Source organism: Capsicum annuum, chromosome 2, assembly GCF_002878395.1.
Source record: "Capsicum annuum cultivar UCD-10X-F1 chromosome 2, UCD10Xv1.1, whole genome shotgun sequence".
Classification (NCBI taxonomy): domain Eukaryota; kingdom Viridiplantae; phylum Streptophyta; class Magnoliopsida; order Solanales; family Solanaceae; genus Capsicum; species Capsicum annuum.
In genome coordinates, this window is record NC_061112.1 from 127465457 (window position 1) to 127485777 (window position 20321).

Sequence of the window (20321 nt, forward strand, 5' to 3'; positions counted from 1 at the left end):
AATTGGATGGTGCATAAAGTAATCATTTTCACTTTCCTAGTAAAAAGCATCACCTCCTATAATTAGAGTTGGAGAAAACTTTTAAATAGATCATTACCACAAGCGACAAAGTTAAACAACATTATCAAATTAAAAATTGGTCAAGGGTAACATAATGATATGATTAAGATAAGATTTACACTTAAATGTGATAAGTGTAACAAAATGATGGCACCAGCAATTGCCATTTTCACTTAGTTGATTTCTAAAATGGTACACGTGAGCCCTACACACTTGCATGCTTTTTCATTATTTATGTATTGGTAAAAGGAGATCAACTTTTACATCCCACAATGATTTCTTTCTTTTTATATTGTTTGTTTCTAAGAGTAGATCGGAGAATGTTTAGATTCTAATATTAATGTTAGATCATTCACCTTGTTTTACTGGGTCAGGTCGGATCATGAACAGTGGTGGAGCCAAGATTTTTATTGAAGAGTTTCAGAAGTAAATATACGAACCAGTGAAGTGAAGGGAGTTCAACGTCTGCTATATATGCATAAAAATATTTTTAATCATTTAAAAATAGTATAAAAATAATATAATTTATTTGTTGAAGAGGGTTCAGATAAACCTCTAAAGCAAAGGTGGCTCCGTCCCTGGTCATGAAACTCAAAGCGAAAAGTGAAGTGAAGAGTTTTGTAATATATAAGTTTATATGATATTTAGGTTTTTAATTTTGATGATGATGTGGTCTAAGAAATGAATTTTGTAAAACTTATTGGTTCAAAATGGACAATATGTGTTACGGGGTTGGATCGTAACAAAGTTAGAGCCGGAGTTTCCTTCAGTACGGCAGTGGAGCAAACTTAGCGAGACCTAGAGGGGGCGTTGTGAAGGCCATAACAAAAGGTGAGCAAATGAGAGCAGATCAAAGAGAGGAATTGACTTATTAAGTTGACAAACTTCTAAAGAAGTCTAAAGAAAGGTGTATACGGCATCTTCAATGAATCTCACATCAAAATGTAGACCCGTCAAAATAAACTTGGCCCGTGAGATCAAAGTTCGTTGCTAGACCAAGAATTTTCAACCCATTTTAAATCCGAGGAACGCTTACTAAGTCATCCCTTCAATCTCATGAGGATGTGTTGGTCTAGTCCTTCCAACAATATAGATCGCATAACTTGTTTACCAGCCAAACAATATTTATATTCCAAGACCTGACAATCGGGTATGCAAGCAGCACTAGTAAAAAGGACTCTTACCCTTACCGCAAGCGCGATGGAATCAAAGCAGCTTCTCCTATCAATGAAAATACAACAATTCCAACTTACTTTGATTGATTCAAAAGACACATCTACTTTAGTACTAATAAAAGTAAAAATATTAACTTTGGAGTAAAATGAACCCCACTCAAAGTCTGAACGCGCTTGGGCGTGGCGTAGAAAATAGATTTTTCTAGGGTTAGCCCGTATATTTGGCGTATTAAAATAAAGCCAAACAGCAATTTGCTCGCTGTGGACCCCTCTACTCTTTAAAATAAAAAATAAAAAAGTATGTGCGATGTGTTGCGTTCATAGCAATTCAATGACCAGTGAAGAAAAGAAAGAAAAGTCACAGCCTTTTCTTATTTTTCCTTTCTCTATTACTGTGAGACAACTTTGTCCAGACTAGGGACAAGTTGACACAGCTACCCTTTTGGTATATAAGTAATTATCAAAATTAGTACTTTACAAATAAGTTTTTATCAAATTTAGGGTTTGTCATTTTCCATTGTTCTTTTGCCAAATTTAATTTACGGGGACCACTTTAATTTTAGAGACATTGCTATTATAATCGCACATCAAAGAAATACTTCAAAAATATGTTATCTTTTCAATTTTGAAATTTAATTAACTTTATTTTTAATTATAATTTTTTGATATATATTTTAAATTATTAACTATTATGATTTATAGTACTGTTTACGTAGTTTTAAATATATAAATTTTATTTTAAAAAAAATTAAAAGATTTCACGCTCAAATTCATTATCAAACTTAAACTATTTGACTCTTCAAATCTCCATACTACATAAACTGAAACAGAGAAAATAATAAATAAGTATATACATTTTTATATATTTATATATGATACATAATATATATATAAATATTTCTAATATAAAATAGTTATATTATTTATATATTTAACTAGCGAATACAATTATTTTAATTCGGTAGATCAAATATGTAGCTTGTCCTTAATTTTAGGTCCTTTTACACACCTATTAAACACTGCCTTTATTTCTTGTGCAATTTGATCGAGTACTATTACTATATTTGTTAGACCATGCTAATGGTTCCATGCAATTTGTTGGCTCACTATTTAGCATAAGATTTAGTTCAATAAGAAATACTTAGTTTTCCACCCTTTTTTGTAAATGTTCATTTTCAATTGCTTGATTTGTTATTTTGATCAAAGCAATTAGTGAGAAAAAAAATTCTGAAGGAACAAAAAGGAAAAATGTTGGTGTATTTATCGTATCATTATCTAAAAATTATGTGTTACAATTAATCATGTTCCATCAAAAGTTCATACTGTAAATTAATATCTAAATTAATTTCTTTAATTCATTTTCTCTCTCTTTAATACAACGTTGTTTTTTAATGCATTCATTTGTACTGTTATACTATTCTGAGTTGAAAATTATTTACCAGTTCAATTGCTATAAACTGGACATGCAAGCACTTGGTTGTCACTTGGTTGGTATATAATCTCAAAGTTATTAATTTGAAGTGGAGGAAAACTAAATGATATGTATCATTTATGATCGCAAGTACTCATTATCCTACAGTAGTATAACTCAGTTTTGAGTATTTATATGATCACTTGTTACAATTTAATAAATATTGTTGTCATCCTTAAATATTAAAAAATTATTTTCATATCCCATTGTCCACTTTCAACCTTATTATATGTCATTAATATGATTTGGGGCAAACATCTAGTACCGCAAGTAAATTTTAACCTTCTATACCTAATCAAGCATCAAACAATAATCTGACAATCTTTTTGAAGGAAAAAGAGTTAATTTTGCATGAAAAACCCCTAATATTAGCACGCAAATTAGCCAAAAGATATCTAAATTACCAACTCTTAAAGCTCTTTAACGTATTGTTTAATAAGAGTTAGAAATACTAATAAAAACTATAAATGCTACTAGTAAAATTGAGAGTTTAGACATAGACATTTCATTCACACCTACCATAGAGGACACCCCCAATCTGTGTTTGAGACATGTTAGCTATTAAATAGCTCACAAGAAAATTAGTGAAAGAGAGTACCATACTAGACACCCATTATTAATTTTGTAATAACCAAACTAGGGTCGACAAGTTGTTATTGAAATTAATTGGACTAAAAATATTACTCATAATTAATTCATTTCGGGAAAGTTTGTAATTTAGACAAGGACAATTTGACAACTGATAAAGGGTTCTCCTAACTTTCAACTTTATACCATACATAATTCCAACACATGTATCATTTAACTCCATGTTCTTTCCTTCCAATAATTAGTATGGTGGCGTACACAAAAATTTTCATTAGTATAATAACAAGTGATGCCTTTTTCTATATTTATATCTAATATTTTTATCTTGCGTATTATCTTAGCTTTATATATATACATATAGTAAAATATTTTGACGATGTAGTGTTTCGTAACATTACTTGAGATAAGGTATATTCGCCTTGGCAATGTACTATCTTGCTTATCCTTTTTTTTTAAATTTTTTTTTTTTTTTGCAAGCCAACCTATACGTTAGGAAACAAAATTATATTGCGTTCAGATATAAGTATTATTTTAATGGCTCGACTCTCTATTTTGGCTTGTTAATCACTAAAACCATCATTGGCAATTGGAATGCATCTTAATCCTTTTGCAAAACATACTTATTATTAGTTTAATACGAGATGCACATGGAGCAATAAACATTCTGCGTGGGAAATTGCTAAATGTTGAAGTAATAGTAACTCATTCCATTTGTCTTCATGAATCACACAATAAAATATCATATATTATATACTAAAGTACCTTAAAATCAACAAAAACACTACAATTAAAAAAAAGCACCAATTTCTTTTAGCTTCTTTTGGTTAAAACCAAACAAGAAATGAATAAAAAATTATTGTGTCTAGAAATCTAGAGTCAAAATTGAACCAAAAATTAAATAATATTAAAAGGGACATGGTAGAGATTTGTTGATTAATAAGGGGACACAATAGACATCCCCCGAAAATACAGGGAGTCTTTTATACATTCCTCCCGTCATTTTGTACTGTTCCCCTTACCCCACCCCATACTGACCCCAGTCACTATATAAATAAAAATAATTGAGTACTCTAAAACTCTCGTTATATGTATGTAGAATTTCAGATGAATCAATTTATAGTTTTGTCAGAGACTTGAATCTATAACTAGAAGTGGATCTATAACAAATTATTTTAGATTTTCAACACTTGTAAAATGCGATGCAGATTCAATATAATTATATAAGAAATATATAAATCTGATATAAGATTTGAAAAAACATCAAATAAAATAAGAAAATAGATAAGTGTTTAACTTTACAGACAAAATCTTAAAATTTTAGATTGTTAATAAATGTATTCGAACCTTCTAAATATCTAAAATCCACAAATCCTGAATTTACTTGTCCGTAACTTTCTAATCGCATGACAACGATTTATCTCTGCACAGTGATCAGTCACTATCTGTATGATTACTATACATACAGTATCTCGAAATCAAACAAATATATACGTACAAATGATACTGTATCTAGAGGCTATACATACATATGCATACATCTAATTATAGACAGTGATACTATTCATCCTTTCCCCCACCACCCTTCCCCTATACCCAGTAGTTGCAGCACTGCTACTAGCAGCTGCTGCAATTTGCAGGTTCATCTATACGTACAACTTTTTTTTTCTTTATCTACATGTGTTTATTTGTATCTATATATATATCTGTATATTGCCTTGTATATATACTTAGAGCTGTGTAGGACACTTACATAAAGTGTGATTTGATATGTAGAGAGAAAAAGCATTTCACTTTTTAGAGAGAGAAAGAGAAAGAGTCATCTTCTTTATGCAATGCGGTGAGTGCGCAGTCGAACTAGAAAAAGGTAAGTACTATCTGCATTAATTATTACTATTATTATGTACATATTTATGTGTACTACTGTGTTTATATAAATATGTATAGGAGTTTTGAGAAATTTTGAAGAATTTCATTTTTGTGTGTTTACTCTTAGGGTTTATTAAAGATGATGTTTGATCTAAATACTGTGGATAACGATGAAGTCGGAGAAGAAACGACGGCGGTGCCGGTGTCGTTGGATTCACCGGCGTCGTCTTCGTCGGCGGCGACTGGAAGTTCGGATTTGACGTCGTCAACTACGCCGGCGGGGGCATCGGTGTGTATGGAGCTCTGGCATGCGTGTGCTGGACCGTTGATTTCGTTGCCGAAGAAAGGAAGTGCTGTTGTGTACTTACCTCAAGGTCACTTGGAGCATCTCTCTGAGTACCCGCCGATAGCTTGTGACCTTCCTCCTCATGTTTTCTGCCGCGTTGTTGATGTGAAGCTGCAAGTTAGTTTACTTTTCCTCTGCTTAATGTCAATTTTGTTGAAAGTTTGGGACAGATTGGTTGAAATATGTGCTTGTGTAATTTTCTCTGCTTAGTGTTGATTGTAGAAAATTATGTGTATTTGTTTAGTTAGCTGATATTTTTGTTGCAATATGTGTTCGATTGCAGGCAGATGTGGCGAGTGATGAGGTCTATGCACAAGTTTCACTAGTTCCTGACAATCAGGTATTATGTGCTACTATTGATTTATGGTTAGTATGATTTTTGTTATTCTAGCTGCTTAAATTTAGTTTCTCTAGGTAAAATTTGGTTAATACAGGCATTTTGAGGGTTAATTTACTCTGTTTTTGCCATTGCTCATAGCCAAAATTGGAGCTTTAGTCCAGCAGAAATAAAGAAGAGAATGTAGAAAATGTGAAATATGTGGATTAACTAGGAAAAGGGTAATATCATTAACTTTGATATGGTACACTTCTTTAGAGCTTAAGCGGGTGGTTCTTGTTAATTAAGTGAATACTAGCAAAATGGTTGTAAATGATGGTTATAAACATGAACAAAATGAACTGAAATACTTGGTTTTTTTTTTTTTCATTGTGTTCATCGTAGTATTTTCATCTCATTGGCAGATCGAGCAGAAATGGAGGGACGGAGACATTGATGCAGATGCTGAGGAGGAGGAAATAGAAGGCACTGGAAAATCAATAACACCACATATGTTCTGCAAGACTCTCACTGCATCTGATACCAGCACGCACGGTGGTTTTTCGGTCCCTCGTCGTGCGGCAGAAGATTGCTTTCCTCCCTTGGTAAAGTTTTCATTAAGTTTACTCAATTGTAAATAGTAGATGAGAGTGTTTAGATGTAGTTGTATGGGTTTATTCCATTTGGATAATAGACTTAAGGGAGCACATTGTTATTACTGCAGGATTACAGACAACAGAGGCCTTCACAGGAGCTGGTAGCCAAAGATCTGCACGGCATAGAGTGGAAATTTCGGCATATCTATCGGGGTACAGAAAACTTTATGTTTGGAAACATATTGATTAAAAAAATTCCATGGCTGGGTGGAATCTGAATGGACTTCTTCATATTGCAGGTCAGCCACGACGGCATCTGCTCACTACAGGATGGAGTGCATTTGTAAACAAGAAGAAGCTTGTTTCTGGTGACGCTGTTCTTTTCTTGAGGTGTGAAATGCTAAATTTGGAAAGGAGTTCTGCTTTATGTTATTTTATTTCTCATGTTCCCATTATTTCTGTAGGACTGGTGATGGAGAGCTTAGGTTAGGAGTGAGACGAGCTGCCCAAGCAAAAACATGTTCTAGTTATCTGGCTCCCTACAGCCAACTGTTGAATGTCAGTGGTATTGTAGATGCCGTTAATGCCATATCTAGCAGAAATGCCTTCAACATTTGTTATAACCCAAGGTATTCAATCTCTGGAAAAGATCCTTGCTATGGTGTTCTAATACTATCTTATTTCAGAAGTTCTATTATTTTTCGGTATGCATGTGATGTTTACTTTCCAATTCCTTTCACCTGCTAGTATATAAGTATTTACTGCAACTTCAAAGTTCTAATGTTGAACAACTGACTGGACGTGAGTTGAAGTGGTGCATGTGGATTACTTAATGAGGGAAAAATGCATTTTTAATATTTTTTTCTCTTCATGCTTTTCCTCATTATCCCAGACCCCACTAGGTGGGAATACACTGGGTATGTTGTTGTTGTTGTTGTATGCTTTTCCTCATATTATCATCCCTCTACATTTCCTTTTGTACCATGAAAATTTCTTTGTTTAGTAAGCTAGAGTGCAGCTTGTGAACAACTCATTCCAGGTTTTCATCTGGAAACAATTGATTTGAGGGGAATATTTGAGCGTTTCATATACGGACAGGATACTGTTGTATGATGAAAGTGGATGACTGCTGTCCCTTAGATGAGGCTGGGAGCTCATCAACTGCATTTGAATGCACTTCGGTTCTGGTTGTTTACAGCTTCTATATTAATGAAAGTTTTTCTAAAATTTAAGTCAGTGGCTTATTTAACAACGTTCAAAAGATCTGTTCACACAATATTAAATATTGGGCTGTTTCTACTTGGTAAAAAAAAGATTAAGCTATTTATTGGCTTAGTTACAAGTCTTATGAAGCCGGTGTAGCCCTCAGCGTTAATAGTTGGTTGTTTTGATTTCTGAATAAAGTATGTTAACTTTGGTCTATCTTGTAAGTGATTATTTTCTATTCTAGAATCGACTTGTCGGTCCCTGTCTATTTACCCGTTGGTCTTTTATTTCAGGGGCAGCTCATCAGACTTCATTGTGCCTTACCACAAATTCTCTAAGACTCTTGCACATCCCTTTTCAGCTGGAATGAGGTTTAAGATGCGTGTCGAAACAGAAGATGCAGCTGAGCAAAGGTTAGTCGATAATTCTTATTAGTGTGCTTCAGGCTTGGATCAAGAGGAGGTAGATTACACAGTGATCAAAATATGACATTTCAATATCTTACGGGTATGTATCAGGTTCACTGGGCTTGTTGTAGGAGTCAGCGATGTAGATCCAGTTCGATGGCCTGGTTCGAAATGGAGGTGCTTATTGGTATGCTATCTGTTCTTCACTTCCTGTATTCTGATGGCATAAAACTTAACCTAGATTCTCCAGTTAAGTTTTAACATATGGTTATGTAATCGAAAATAGCAGCAGAAGTTCTTTTCTCACTCAGGTTAAATGGCCGTAGGTATGGGCCTGATACTCTACTTGGTACACTCTGCCTGTTGCAGTTAAAATGTAACCTAGTTTCTGCTTATTCATATATTGATAAAGCTTGAAATGGAAACAAGAATATTCTGTATATGTGGTTCCTTGACTGAATCAGGAAAAGGAGGATGTTTTGTATTCTAGGTTGGAGTGTTTGCAGTTCGGCTTGGGTCTTTTTTTTGCTAAAAGGAAACCAAACCAATTAAGTTGGTTTTCTGTTGCGTCGGTTTATTTGAAACTTTCAAGCACACCTTTGGTTTGACTTTATTCCAACATAACACTACTAAACCAGTTACATTTTAAGAAAAGAAGGTAATATATATTTTAATCTAGTTATGTATGTAGGTCCCTCCAAAAAATTATATGCGATGTCAAGAATTTATACATTACTAAGGAATATAATAAATTTCTTTCAATGGTTCTTTTGTGCAAAAGATTTAGTTGTGATATATCAAGATATCTTGAAGATATTTGAATTAAACAAGGATGATTGATTAAGGAGTCATAGATAAGTTAATTCAAACATGAATGGATTCTTGGCATTATCAAAATAAGAATTACAAATCAAACTTGCAAGTAAGGTAAAGAATTCTATTGCTATAAAGGCAATAAAGTCTTAGCACCTGATTATGAACCAAGAGTGAAAGATTAATATGTACCTTAAAGATTTTTAAAAGTTTGTCTAAGATATACCTATATGTGTGTAATTATAATTTTTAAATATGTATTTATGTTGTTGGTTTGATTCGTCCTTGTCCTGCTTAAAACCAAAATCAAAACCAATTTTTGTCTGTTTTTAAACTATAAAACCAAACCAAACATATAAATGTTGGGTTTTGTTTTCTTCGGTTTGGTTTGTATTTTTGTGAACACCCCTCTTTTAGGTTGTCTGGGTCATGAACATTCAGTAGTAATGGTAAAATAATATCCCAAAAGAACATAAGCAAGTCCATTCTTTCCAGCTAAAGAATAAATAAAACGTTGACACCATCTTGGCTTATGATTAATGAATCCTTTCATTTATCAAAGTAATAATAAATGAAGAAAAGATCTTTCTATAACTCTAGTATTTCACTTGCATTTGCAATGTTTTTCAACTCAATAATTTCCTTGCTATAATAACTTGGCAGTTGTAAAAAGTTTGCTGTTAAATAGATCAGAAACCTTTTTACAACTGCCAAGTTTAACAGTAAACCTCAAGATATAATGTTCATTTTTAGATTTGTCGTATTCTTTTGGTAATGTAATTACTACTATGGAAAGTTCCATGTTTTTGAACACGTCTAAGTAAATTCACTTCAATTTATGGAGGTCCATTGCAGTTGATATATTTTTTCCCTGGGAATGTAATGTGATAGATTGTTCTAGCTCTCTCCGTCCTTAAATTAGCTGATGAAACCTCCATCTGTTTTTGACCAAAGAAAGTGTTGAATTAGTTGGACATTTTAAATAGTGGTTCAAATGTGCACAGTTGTTTTTCTCACGTCTCTGGAAATGTTTTCTTTTTCCTCACTAAATGTGTTACTGAATGGATATTTCAGGTTAGATGGGATGATCTTGATGTTTCTAGACATAATAGGGTTTCACCATGGGAGATTGAGCCATCTGGTTCAGGTCCTGTATCCAGCAGCTTGGGGATGCCTTCTGCAAAGAGGACCAGGGTTGGATTTCCAATTTCAAAGGCAGATTTTCCAATTCCTAGAGGTTTCCCTTCACTCCCTCTCTTTCTTTCTCTCATTCGCTCACACTACAGAACATATATATGCATATAGACACACACACCCATATCTCATTCCCGCTTGAATTTAGTAGTATGATGCTCTGCAGTGGTAGTAATCTTTACCTTTACTTCTTACAGATGGAATTGCAGTATCAGACTTTGGGGAATCTTCTAGGTTCCAGAAGGTCTTGCAAGGTCAAGAAATTTTGGGGATGCATGCTCCTTATGGTGGAATTGATGCTCGGAGTTCTCGTCCAGCGGGGATAAGATGCTTTCCTGGTTTTCCTAGCTCTGGGACATCTAGAATGGGAAACAGCATCAGGCCCCTGCTTGGTGACAATGACAAGTCCCATGAAAGCATTGGCTTTAGCGAATCTCTTCGATTCAATAAGGTCTTGCAAGGTCAAGAAATTTTTACCAGCCCTCCTTATGGGAGAGCTCAAGCTGGTATCCAAATGCAGGAGAAAAGTAGGACCAGTATTTTTGTCGGTATTCAGGTTCCAAGCCTTGGAAATAGGTGGTCTGGTCTTAATCTGGATAATTGCACTCAGTGCAAGCGAAGTAACATTGTCCCAGCATCATCACCACCTTCTGCACTCACTTTTCAGCATCCATGCCCTCCAGCTTCAAAGTTCCAGGCTACTTTCAATCATAAACATGGGAAGCGCGAGACTGGCAACCGGGCTTCTTTAGATATGTCTGAGAACTGCACTAGGTATCTCACATCTGGCTCACATACTGAGGACATCAGTAGGAAGGAAGATACTCAAGGAATAGGTTCTTTTGGTTTCTTAAAGGATCAAAAGCAAACAGGAATTTCTCATCTTTCTCTTGGGACACAGTCGTCACTCAAAGGCAATCAAAACTTGGTTTCCATGTGTAAAACCAGTTGCAGAATCTTTGGATTCCCCTTGACTGAGAGTAAAATAAGTGCAACTGGAGCAGAGACTCCAGCTGTTGCTGTATATTCACATGGTCTAGAAACAACGTTTCTCCCTTCAGGTGATGGGAAGTTGCAGCCAGGGCCACCATTGATGACTGATGTTGTGGGAACAAATTTTACTAAAGTAAATGACCTCTATGCAGCAAGAGATGTGCTTCTTGATATTGCTCTGTAGCAGGTGTTGGTTGTGATGTCTTGCTAGCATATGTAGATTGAAGGATGTGTGTGCAGCATTATTGATTCTTAGATTTTAGTTGGCCTGTAATCTTCTGGCTGTTGAGTGCGCAAGCATTTAGTTGCCAGTATATTGCTTATCCAGAGATGAGAATTGAGAGTTTTTAATGAAGATAGATACCATTGAGGAACGAATGTGCTTGTATGTAAGTGCCTGCACTACAAATTTTACTGATCTGCTTTCACAGGGTATCATGCATAATTTCATGAAAGTTTCATTAATGAATAAACTTTGTCCAATGGGGGAGCATAGCTGTAGTTGGTCTGAAGTTTAATTTTTGGTCGAATAATAAAAGCTTACTCTTAAGAGAAGAATTTCCCACTGTGTTTTTAAAGAAATTCTGTCCGAATAGTTTCCCAGTTGCTTCTTGTAAATTGTAATGTGCGAAGACCTAATCCAGGGATTTCGCCTTGTCATTTTCCAGGACTCTCTAGCAATCATTCGGCTTCAATTCCTTAATTTTGCTTTTGATAATATGGGTATGAGCATGACTTTTTGGGTGGTTTCACTTTGCAGGAAAATTGGCATGTATGTTCCTCTGATTTTGATGTACTATGATGCAACAATTGGAGATTGTGTTGCTGCATCAAGATGTCTGTATGATAATTGTGATCTGTTTAAAATTTGCCTAGTGGTCTTTCTTTTAGGTTTGAGATAATTTTTGTATTTGTATCCTGTACCTTCTCTAGCTTTTCTGTGAACTAACTCAAGCTCCTGTGAAAGCCGGTAAGTTTGTTGTAGGAGCTCATCTCGTGAACACTATTGTAATCGTGAAGGAATTTTCATGTATAGTCCTGTAATTAAACAGGCTAATATGGTTTCCTGTTTGTTACTATTACATAATCCTGCATTCCTGAATTTTCGTTACTGGATTATCATTCTCTTTCCATGACCTTCTGTAACGTAACTACTTTTGGAAACAGATAAATACCACAAATTATAAGTGTTATGCTAAAGAAGATTTTGATGAGTAAATGCTTCCTTCTCCATCAATTTCAGTATCTGGATTCCTCTGTACTCTTTCAACACTGCGCTCCAACATGTCCGTCATGATAGTTTGTGCATTGCCTTAATCATCCTTGTTAGTTGTAATACTGTTTTCCCAGATTCTGTAGCTGGTGTAAATGCTATCATTGATGATCACTATTCATTAGTCTGTTATATTGTGTTAACAGCTAGATTATCAGCTTGTTCTGTTATGATTGCTTATTTCTATTTTTGTTTTGATGAATTAAAGTACCTTTAATGATATACCGTTTCCTTATTTAAGAATTTCTCATACACATATAATTTTGTTGTTCAATTCAATAAGATCCTTGAAACCAGTGAAAAACAATCAACAATTCTCGTCACAGTTCACACGGCAGTAATTGCCAAATTAAGAATGTTCGAAGTACCAAAATCTTTTGATGTCCTAAAGCTTAAGCCTAAAGATATTATAAACATGTTACTTATAATATGTGCATTTTGACGTCCTTTTCTCATCACAGAATTGTGTTTGCTCGAGCATAGAACGAGGTTTCCTCTTTGGATCCCCAAAAAGGCCCCCAAAGTTGACTAACTGGTACCTGCTGCTATTACTATTTACAAAATATGCATCGTCAAAGAGAATTTAGCCGCGTTATGTCCATGTTACACATTACAAAACCAATAATATTTTAGAACTTCTCAACCATGTCATGGCCTTCGTGGATATTTGACTTTCATCTTTTGACTAACCTAACCTTTTTCCAACTCTATATAGAACAATAAATACTGAGACCACCTGATTCTTTAAAATTTCTATACGTAAGCGAACATTTCATTTCTTCAAAACTAGTAAAGCTTAGTCTATTCTTCCTAAACAAGGAAATTTTTACCCTGGGAAGAACAGACAGATATAAAAATGGCAGGTTCAAACAGCAGTAGTGCCATAACTTTGGAGACAACACCAACATGGGCTGTTGCTGTTGTGTGTTTTATTTTGATTACTATTTCCATTCTTATTGAACATGCCCTTCATCTATTAGCTAAGGTATGTCTTAATACCTCCATATCCCCTAACAAAGTAAATTCAATTGGCCCTTTAATTCCGAAGCAAAAAAAAAAGGAAACTCAGTGCGCTAAGCTTTTAACATGCATGGTGTTAGGAAAGGACTAGAATACATTGAACTATTGGACATAGTCTTACCTTTGCCTGTATTTATGTCAGAGACTATTTTGATGCTTTAAATTTGCGACCTACTACTCTCACGACAACAACATTTACTGCATTAAGCTTTCATTATATATGCATGTGGTTGGTAAAGGACTAGAGTACGTTAGTCTATTATATTATATGTAGTCTTACTGCATGTGACTGTCTATATCAATCTATGTTGCTTCTATGTTTGATTGGTTTTGAATTCATTCCTGTAGTACTTCAACAAGAAGAGGAGGAAATATTTGATTCAAGCTCTAGACAATATCAAAACAGGTACTAATTACAATAAGAAAATTTTGAATGAATATATTACTGTTTGTTGTAGCTAGCTGGAATGTTTGCTTGACTTTTGTATATAAATTTTGTATTTGAAGAGTTGATGCTTTTGGGATTCATCTCTTTATTGCTGACTGTTCTGCAAAAGCCCATTGCCAAAATCTGTATCCCAAAGGGTGCTGCTGAGACTTTTCTTCCATGCCAAAGCTTGACAACTGATGATGATGAGGAGGAGGAACCAAAATGTGAACAACAGGTATTTTTAAATGAAAGTAATTATTTACTAGTAGTGACTGAAGCTGAATTTTCACTTTGGGATTCAAAATTGTAAGTAGTAAATATACGAAGAAGTTAAAGAAAATTCTAAACATATAGTATATAGTATATACATGTAAAAAGAATTCGACCTATCTACATAGTGGATCTTTCTGGCGAAGGGGCGTCAATTGACTTCCTTTGAACAAGAGTAGCTCCGGCGAGTTGATTCAGTGTAAATATATAGATATACATTTTAGTTCCAAGTAAATTTTAATATGTAAGTGTCAATAATTTTATTTTCAGGGAAAGAAATCTTTGATGTCAAGAGCAGGTGTCCAGCAGCTCCAGCTCTTAATATTTGCTCTTGCTTTCTTCCATATTCTTTCTTGCTTCCTCACGTTCAGTCTTGGAACCCTTAAGGTAATTAATTAAAATTCTTCAATCTTTACAGCTTTTTTTCCCCCAATATTGTAAAATATCAATATTTAACAAAGTGAAATTTTACTACCAAAAAAAAAAGTTTACTGCACAATTTTCACCAATTCGATGTTCTCTACACAATTTTCACTAACTCAATGATCATGTGAGCAGTCAACTCCAAATATCATAAGAACCAAGAAAACAAATTAAAGAAGTAGGTAAATTGAAATAGAAGTCTTATTTGAACATTATATGTGCAACTTTTTAATATGATATGACATCTTCTAGACAATTTGACAACTATTTAATATGTTTCTGGAGTTGGACATTTGTAGGTGTGTTTTTGATCATATATATGTTATTCTTACTACTGTTTTGGTAAATGGTCAGATGAGAAGATGGAAATTTTGGGAGGCAGAAACAAGAACCTTAGATTATCAATTTTCACATGGTAAGTTGCCTTCTGATCAAAATAATTGATGTTCTAAATTTGAACATATTGACAAGAAATTCACTTATTTCTAAAAATTAAGAAGGATTTCTTTGTTAGATTGACAAAATTATCATGGGAATTAAGAACATGAGCAGGGCAATTTGGAAAAAAGAAATAAATACCTTTTTAATTTTGTGAAGCGTTAATTATTTTGAATGTTAAAATATCAATTATTTTAAACAGAAGGGAATATTGTATAATTCATGTTGCATATTTCATTAATTGTCTAGAAGTCTTCATTGTGTAGGGACATTAATTTTTTGTCTCAATTAAACACATTATCATATGAGCAATTATTATGTCCCATGGTAGGCTCAATATATGGAAAACGTTTCATGAAACAAAGGATTGAAGTTAGGTACGCCGTACACGAATACTTTTTAAACATTATTGAAATATTTTATATATTATACGTAATTTGTTTATTTATAATTTATTTTAAATTATAGTAGTCAATACTAACTTATTCTATAAAGTAATTTCTAATTGTGTTTTAATGATCTTAGTACTATCTACGTGTGTAAATAAATTTTAAACTTTCTAACTTATAATTAATGACACTAGTAGACAATATTTCAAATTAAGACGTTTGGTTTCAACTCATGCTCTTTCCTCGAAAGAAAAATCCTGTAGGGTGGGTTTGTTTTGTAATTGAGCTTTTGGAAGATATTTTATTTAAGAAAATAAATATCATAAAAATCAAGAAAATAATTTTTCTGAAAAAAATAAATAAATTTCATATGTACATAACATATCATGCTGATTGCACGGCTTCACTCTCAACGCTGCGCACCCCATTCCACCTCCCAAACACCGCCCCCCCCCCCCCCCCCCCCCCCCCCCCCCCCCCCCCCCCCCCCACACACACACACCAACCAACGCTCATCTCACTTCCATTGTCAAAGTGTTTGTTTAAATTACTATTATGCATAAATATTTTTAGAACAACATTTATTCATTTATTGTCAACCCACCAAACATGTAAAAACAAGTAAACAAATAATTTATTTTTAATTTCTTTCTTTTTTCATATACCAAACACACATGACATACGTAATTATCTTCTTGATCTGATATTGTCCGAAAGTGGAAATTCCAAAAGCAAACATGCATGCAAGCAATAAAATTACCTATCAAATAACGTCACAATTTCATTTGAGTCGAACTGTATATTCCTCGAAATAATTTACTTTCTGAACTTTTATTATGGTGTTATGGGTTAAGATTTAATTGTTTTTTCGTGTCCAATTAATGATTTAGATCCAAGGAGGTTTCATCTAATTCATCAAACATCATTCGGAAAACGACATCTCAATTTTTGGAGTGAACATCGCTTTCTACGTTTGCCAGTAAGTAACCTTTTTTTATCATTTAATTAATAAAGTTTTTTATTACTACTTATTTAGACCCCCCAAAAAATATGAAATACTTCCTATCTTTTAAAAATTCTCGAACCAATTACTAAAATTAATTCTAATGTGTAGGTTTGTTTCTTAAGGCAATTTTATGGATCAGTATATAAAGTAGACTACTTCACTCTTCGGCATGGATTCATTATGGTATAGTATTTACGCAACTCTTTTTCTATTATTAATGTGTGCTGAATTAATTAATTAATATCTGAGATCATACTTATAGTACTAGTCTTTTAATTTATTAGGCACATTTTGCTGAAGGAGCAGAGTTTGATTTCCATAAGTATATAAGAAGAGCTTTAGATAAAGATTTTAAAGTGGTGGTGGGAATTAGGTAACTCTATATATGCTGTGTTGCATGTGGATTAATACTTTTCTTGATACGAAGGAAATGATTTACAGGACAATATTAATTATTAATTTTCTTCTTCTTTGTTGATGCATTGCAGCCCATGGATTTGGACCTTCTCTGTGCTCTTCATATTCTTAAATGCATATGGTAATAGTACTTCTTAATTAAACTAATAGAATAGTATATTAATTAAACTAGTTGCAGCCCGTGGATTTAATTTTTAAAAATTGTCTTAAAATGCCATTTTAAGAATTCAAGATCAAAACTAACAATTTTTTCTATTATACCCTTAACATTTTCTCATCATATTGAATAAGAAAAATTGTAATTAGGAGTACTTTTCCATATATATAGTTTTTGAATATCTAAAGTTTAATTTTAAATATTAATCTTATTTAATATAATTTAAGTTTGAAAATTGGTCAAATCGACTCTCGAAGAATGGGGAGTATTATTTTTCTTGCATATGGAAACAATATATTATAACGCTATTACAAATTTACTAATTTTCGGTTGCTTATTTTAATTTTGCAGTGTTCCACAGCACCTATTGGCTTCCTTTCATTCCTCTAGCAGTAAGCAAATTCAATTCTTCAAAGTCATAAGAGATTAGATGAAGCTCATGATGATGATGACCAACACAACATTTTTTGTTTTGTTTTATTTGAAAAAACACAGATGTTACTGGTGGTTGGAACGAAACTACAAGGCATCATCACAAAAATGTGCTTAGATAGCAATTATAAGTCAAGTGTTGTTAGAGGAAATTTAGTGGTTAGACCTGATGATCAATTCTTTTGGTTTGCCAAACCCAAATTGCTTCTCCATCTCATGCACTTCATCCTCTTTCAGGTTAAAAAAAAATAAAAATAAACAATTTCTTTTAAATTTATCAAAAGTTATCTCGAGCTCTACTTATTTATTTATATTTATTACTTACCTCAATCCATCTGTTGTTTTTGCAAAAAAAATAAAACTTGGAGCAGAACTCATTTCAGTTGGCGTTCTTTACATGGACCACGGTAAGCTTTTTTCAAGCATTTGGATCATTTAGATCGTTATATACCTTGTTCTCATTCATATAAGGAACTTATTATTAGGCAAAGTACATAAACATGCCCTTTTAACTTGATTTCAAATCACATCTATGATCTTCAACTTTGGGTTTGCACAAGCAGACACTTAAACTTGTGTAAAGTTGAACAAGTAGACACACACGTCTGATGTGGCATAATGCACGTAAGACGCTATGTAGGACAAGAATTAGCCACGTAGGACGCCACATAGGACATATATATATATGTGTGTGTTTATTTGTTCAACTTTTTATACAAGTTTAAGTGTCTACTGTGTACATCCAAAGTTGGAGGTCATAGATGTGATCTGAGGCCAAGTTAAATTATTATAACTTATTATTATCATTATTAATTTTGATCTAGGGTATGGTGGTGGTGAGCCTCGAAATCAATTAAAATGTATATACTACAAATTTGATGTTCGACACTTTAGAATTTTTTTAATTTTTTTTTTTTTTTGCTTGCTTTAGCAATTTGAGGAACATTTCTAACTAATTTGATTTTTGGTTGTTAATTTGAGCAGTACAAGTATGGTTTAAATTCCTGCTTCCACCGAAAAACAGTTGATATTGTGACAAGGATTGTTATGGGAGTGCTGGTTCATTTCCTCTGTGGATATGTCACATTGCCTTTATATGCCCTTGTCACTCAGGTTCAAACATATATCAATCTAAATTCTAATATTCGAGAAAAAAATTGATTTAATTGTATATAATTTCCTTTTGTTTCTTTTGTAACAGATGGGAACCAAAATTAAAAATAGTGTTTTCACTGATGGAATGATTAGTGGGCTAAGAAGATGGCAAGCAAAAGCAAAGAGGAAGTTGGCTAAAAGAAAGAATAACTTATTGGCACACAATTCTTTGGATATTTCACCATCATCTTTTGATGCTATTAATAGTTCATTATCTTTAGATATTTCACCATCTTTTAGAACATTAGATGGTACATCATCAAATTAGTGCTCATGAGAGACAACTTCAGCCGCAGACAGAACTAGGATCTTTTGATGGTTTTCACTCGAGTACAATTAGAGTATAGTACAACACTAGAATATTACTGTAAATTTTTAGAGGCGAATTTAGAATTCAAAGTCTGTGAGTTTAGAATGAACGTGATATTATTTGTGTACTCTTTAAATTATTACACAAGTATATATATGTATATTGTTCGAGCTGAAAATGACGGGTTCAGTGGAATCCGCAAAATCAGTTGGGAACGTTATCATTAAAAGAAATTACGAGGAAGAATGAAAATTTAAAGCTAGGCAACTAAACAAGGTATACTTATTTTAAATTATATCTTGGAAATTCATGTAAATTTTTCTACTACTATATTGTACTGTGTATGGTTGGAACTTGGAAGTTCATGGTCGGCAGCTGGGGCGGCTCAACGGGATTTATGGCCTAAAGCCAAGCCAAGTACTTTAACAAGAGTCTCTTAAATTTAATTAATTAAATTATATACTATGTTTATTTGATTTCTTTTCTTTTTGTTCTGTCGCGATGATATATGGGTCATTCTGTACGTATATTGACTATTCATTTACCAACATGTTAGTATTATTATATAGTGAACATCTAAGTTTTAAAATCTTGTATTGATCTACTCTAATTTAGCTTCAAAAATTAATCAAATTAATTGTTGGGAAGCAAAAATGACACCTAAATTGAAATAGATGAAATATTTATCTGAATAACATATATTGATTTCTAATTAAACTCTATCAAATACCCAAAAGACAAGCATATAGCTTATTTTTTTTAAAAAAATGAATAATGATATTTATTGATTTCTAATTAAACTCTATCAAATACCCAAAAAAAAAGCATATAACTTATTTTTTTTAAAAAATGAATAATGATACTAATGCTATATATATCTATATCTATAATCTATAATCTATAATCTATAATATATTAAAAGTGTGAAGACCCTTAGAAAAGTGATTTGAACTTTTTACCCTTTATTAAAATTCTCCGCAATAGACAAAAATATCTTTTTACTATTTTTATATTTATAATATTTAAAATTTAAAATTAAGGAGTCATAAAATATATGGTAAGAAAATAATATGTTTTTTAAAATAAGAAATCGTAAAAATTTTGAAAGAAAAAGTATGGTAAATTTTATTTTTATGTTTATGAAATTTTTTTTTGTCTTCATAATAAACATTCAATTGCTCCTTTTATATTTTAGGGACTTTTTAATAAGGAAAAAAAATCTCAATTTACGTGAACACAGAGAAAAATGGTTTCTCATTAGTGGTAGCTATATATACAATACCTTTGTTAAGAAAAATTATTGAATAATAGTTTCTTTTAAGCATTGTGTTCTTTATTGATTATTTTAAGCATTGTTTTTCATTTTATGTTTTTTTTCAATTTCTTTCTTTTGAAGCTTACACTTTTTACTATATTTCACATGTTTTTTCCCTCTTATGGTCATGTTTTGTATATCTCTCTCCAAATATTTTTTTTTAATAATTTTATTTTGGGTAATCATTTATTTTAATATAATATGATTTTAATTTTATGTTGCAGTGAATTCATGTCAAGAGTTGGTTGTAACAAT

General features: G+C 32.6%; 2 protein-coding genes across 4 annotated transcripts; both read left to right on the plus strand.

The window, feature by feature from the left end:
- The first annotated feature begins 4842 nt into the window (after positions 1-4842).
- LOC107859326 (auxin response factor 3) lies at positions 4843-12133 on the plus strand. 3 transcript variants are annotated; one of them, XM_047406906.1, is made up of 12 exons: positions 4843-4931; positions 5068-5158; positions 5288-5623; positions 5790-5846; positions 6248-6427; positions 6547-6631; positions 6718-6808; positions 6883-7047; positions 7918-8037; positions 8143-8218; positions 9919-10081; positions 10236-11514. In XM_047406906.1, exons 3-12 carry the CDS (start codon positions 5300-5302, stop codon positions 11213-11215), a joined length of 2241 nt encoding a protein of 746 aa, XP_047262862.1. In that variant the 5' UTR covers positions 4843-4931; positions 5068-5158; positions 5288-5299; the 3' UTR covers positions 11216-11514. The 3 variants fall into 3 exon arrangements, 2 of the variants coding, with proteins under 2 accessions (XP_047262862.1, XP_016559787.1); XR_001671352.2 differs by adding an exon at positions 11792-12133 and having other exon boundaries at positions 4853-5158; positions 10236-11420; XM_016704301.2 differs by having other exon boundaries at positions 4853-5158.
- Positions 12134-12930: 797 nt separating this feature from the next.
- Positions 12931-18736, plus strand: LOC107861196 (MLO-like protein 2). The gene is made up of 14 exons (XM_016706559.2): positions 12931-13289; positions 13673-13730; positions 13832-13989; positions 14295-14411; positions 14802-14862; positions 16165-16253; positions 16389-16463; positions 16565-16653; positions 16769-16818; positions 17206-17246; positions 17350-17523; positions 17658-17693; positions 18271-18399; positions 18488-18736. The coding sequence occupies exons 1-14, from the start codon at positions 13161-13163 to the stop codon at positions 18707-18709; spliced, it is 1428 nt and encodes a 475-aa protein (XP_016562045.2). The 5' UTR covers positions 12931-13160; the 3' UTR covers positions 18710-18736.
- Positions 18737-20321: the final 1585 nt, after the last annotated feature.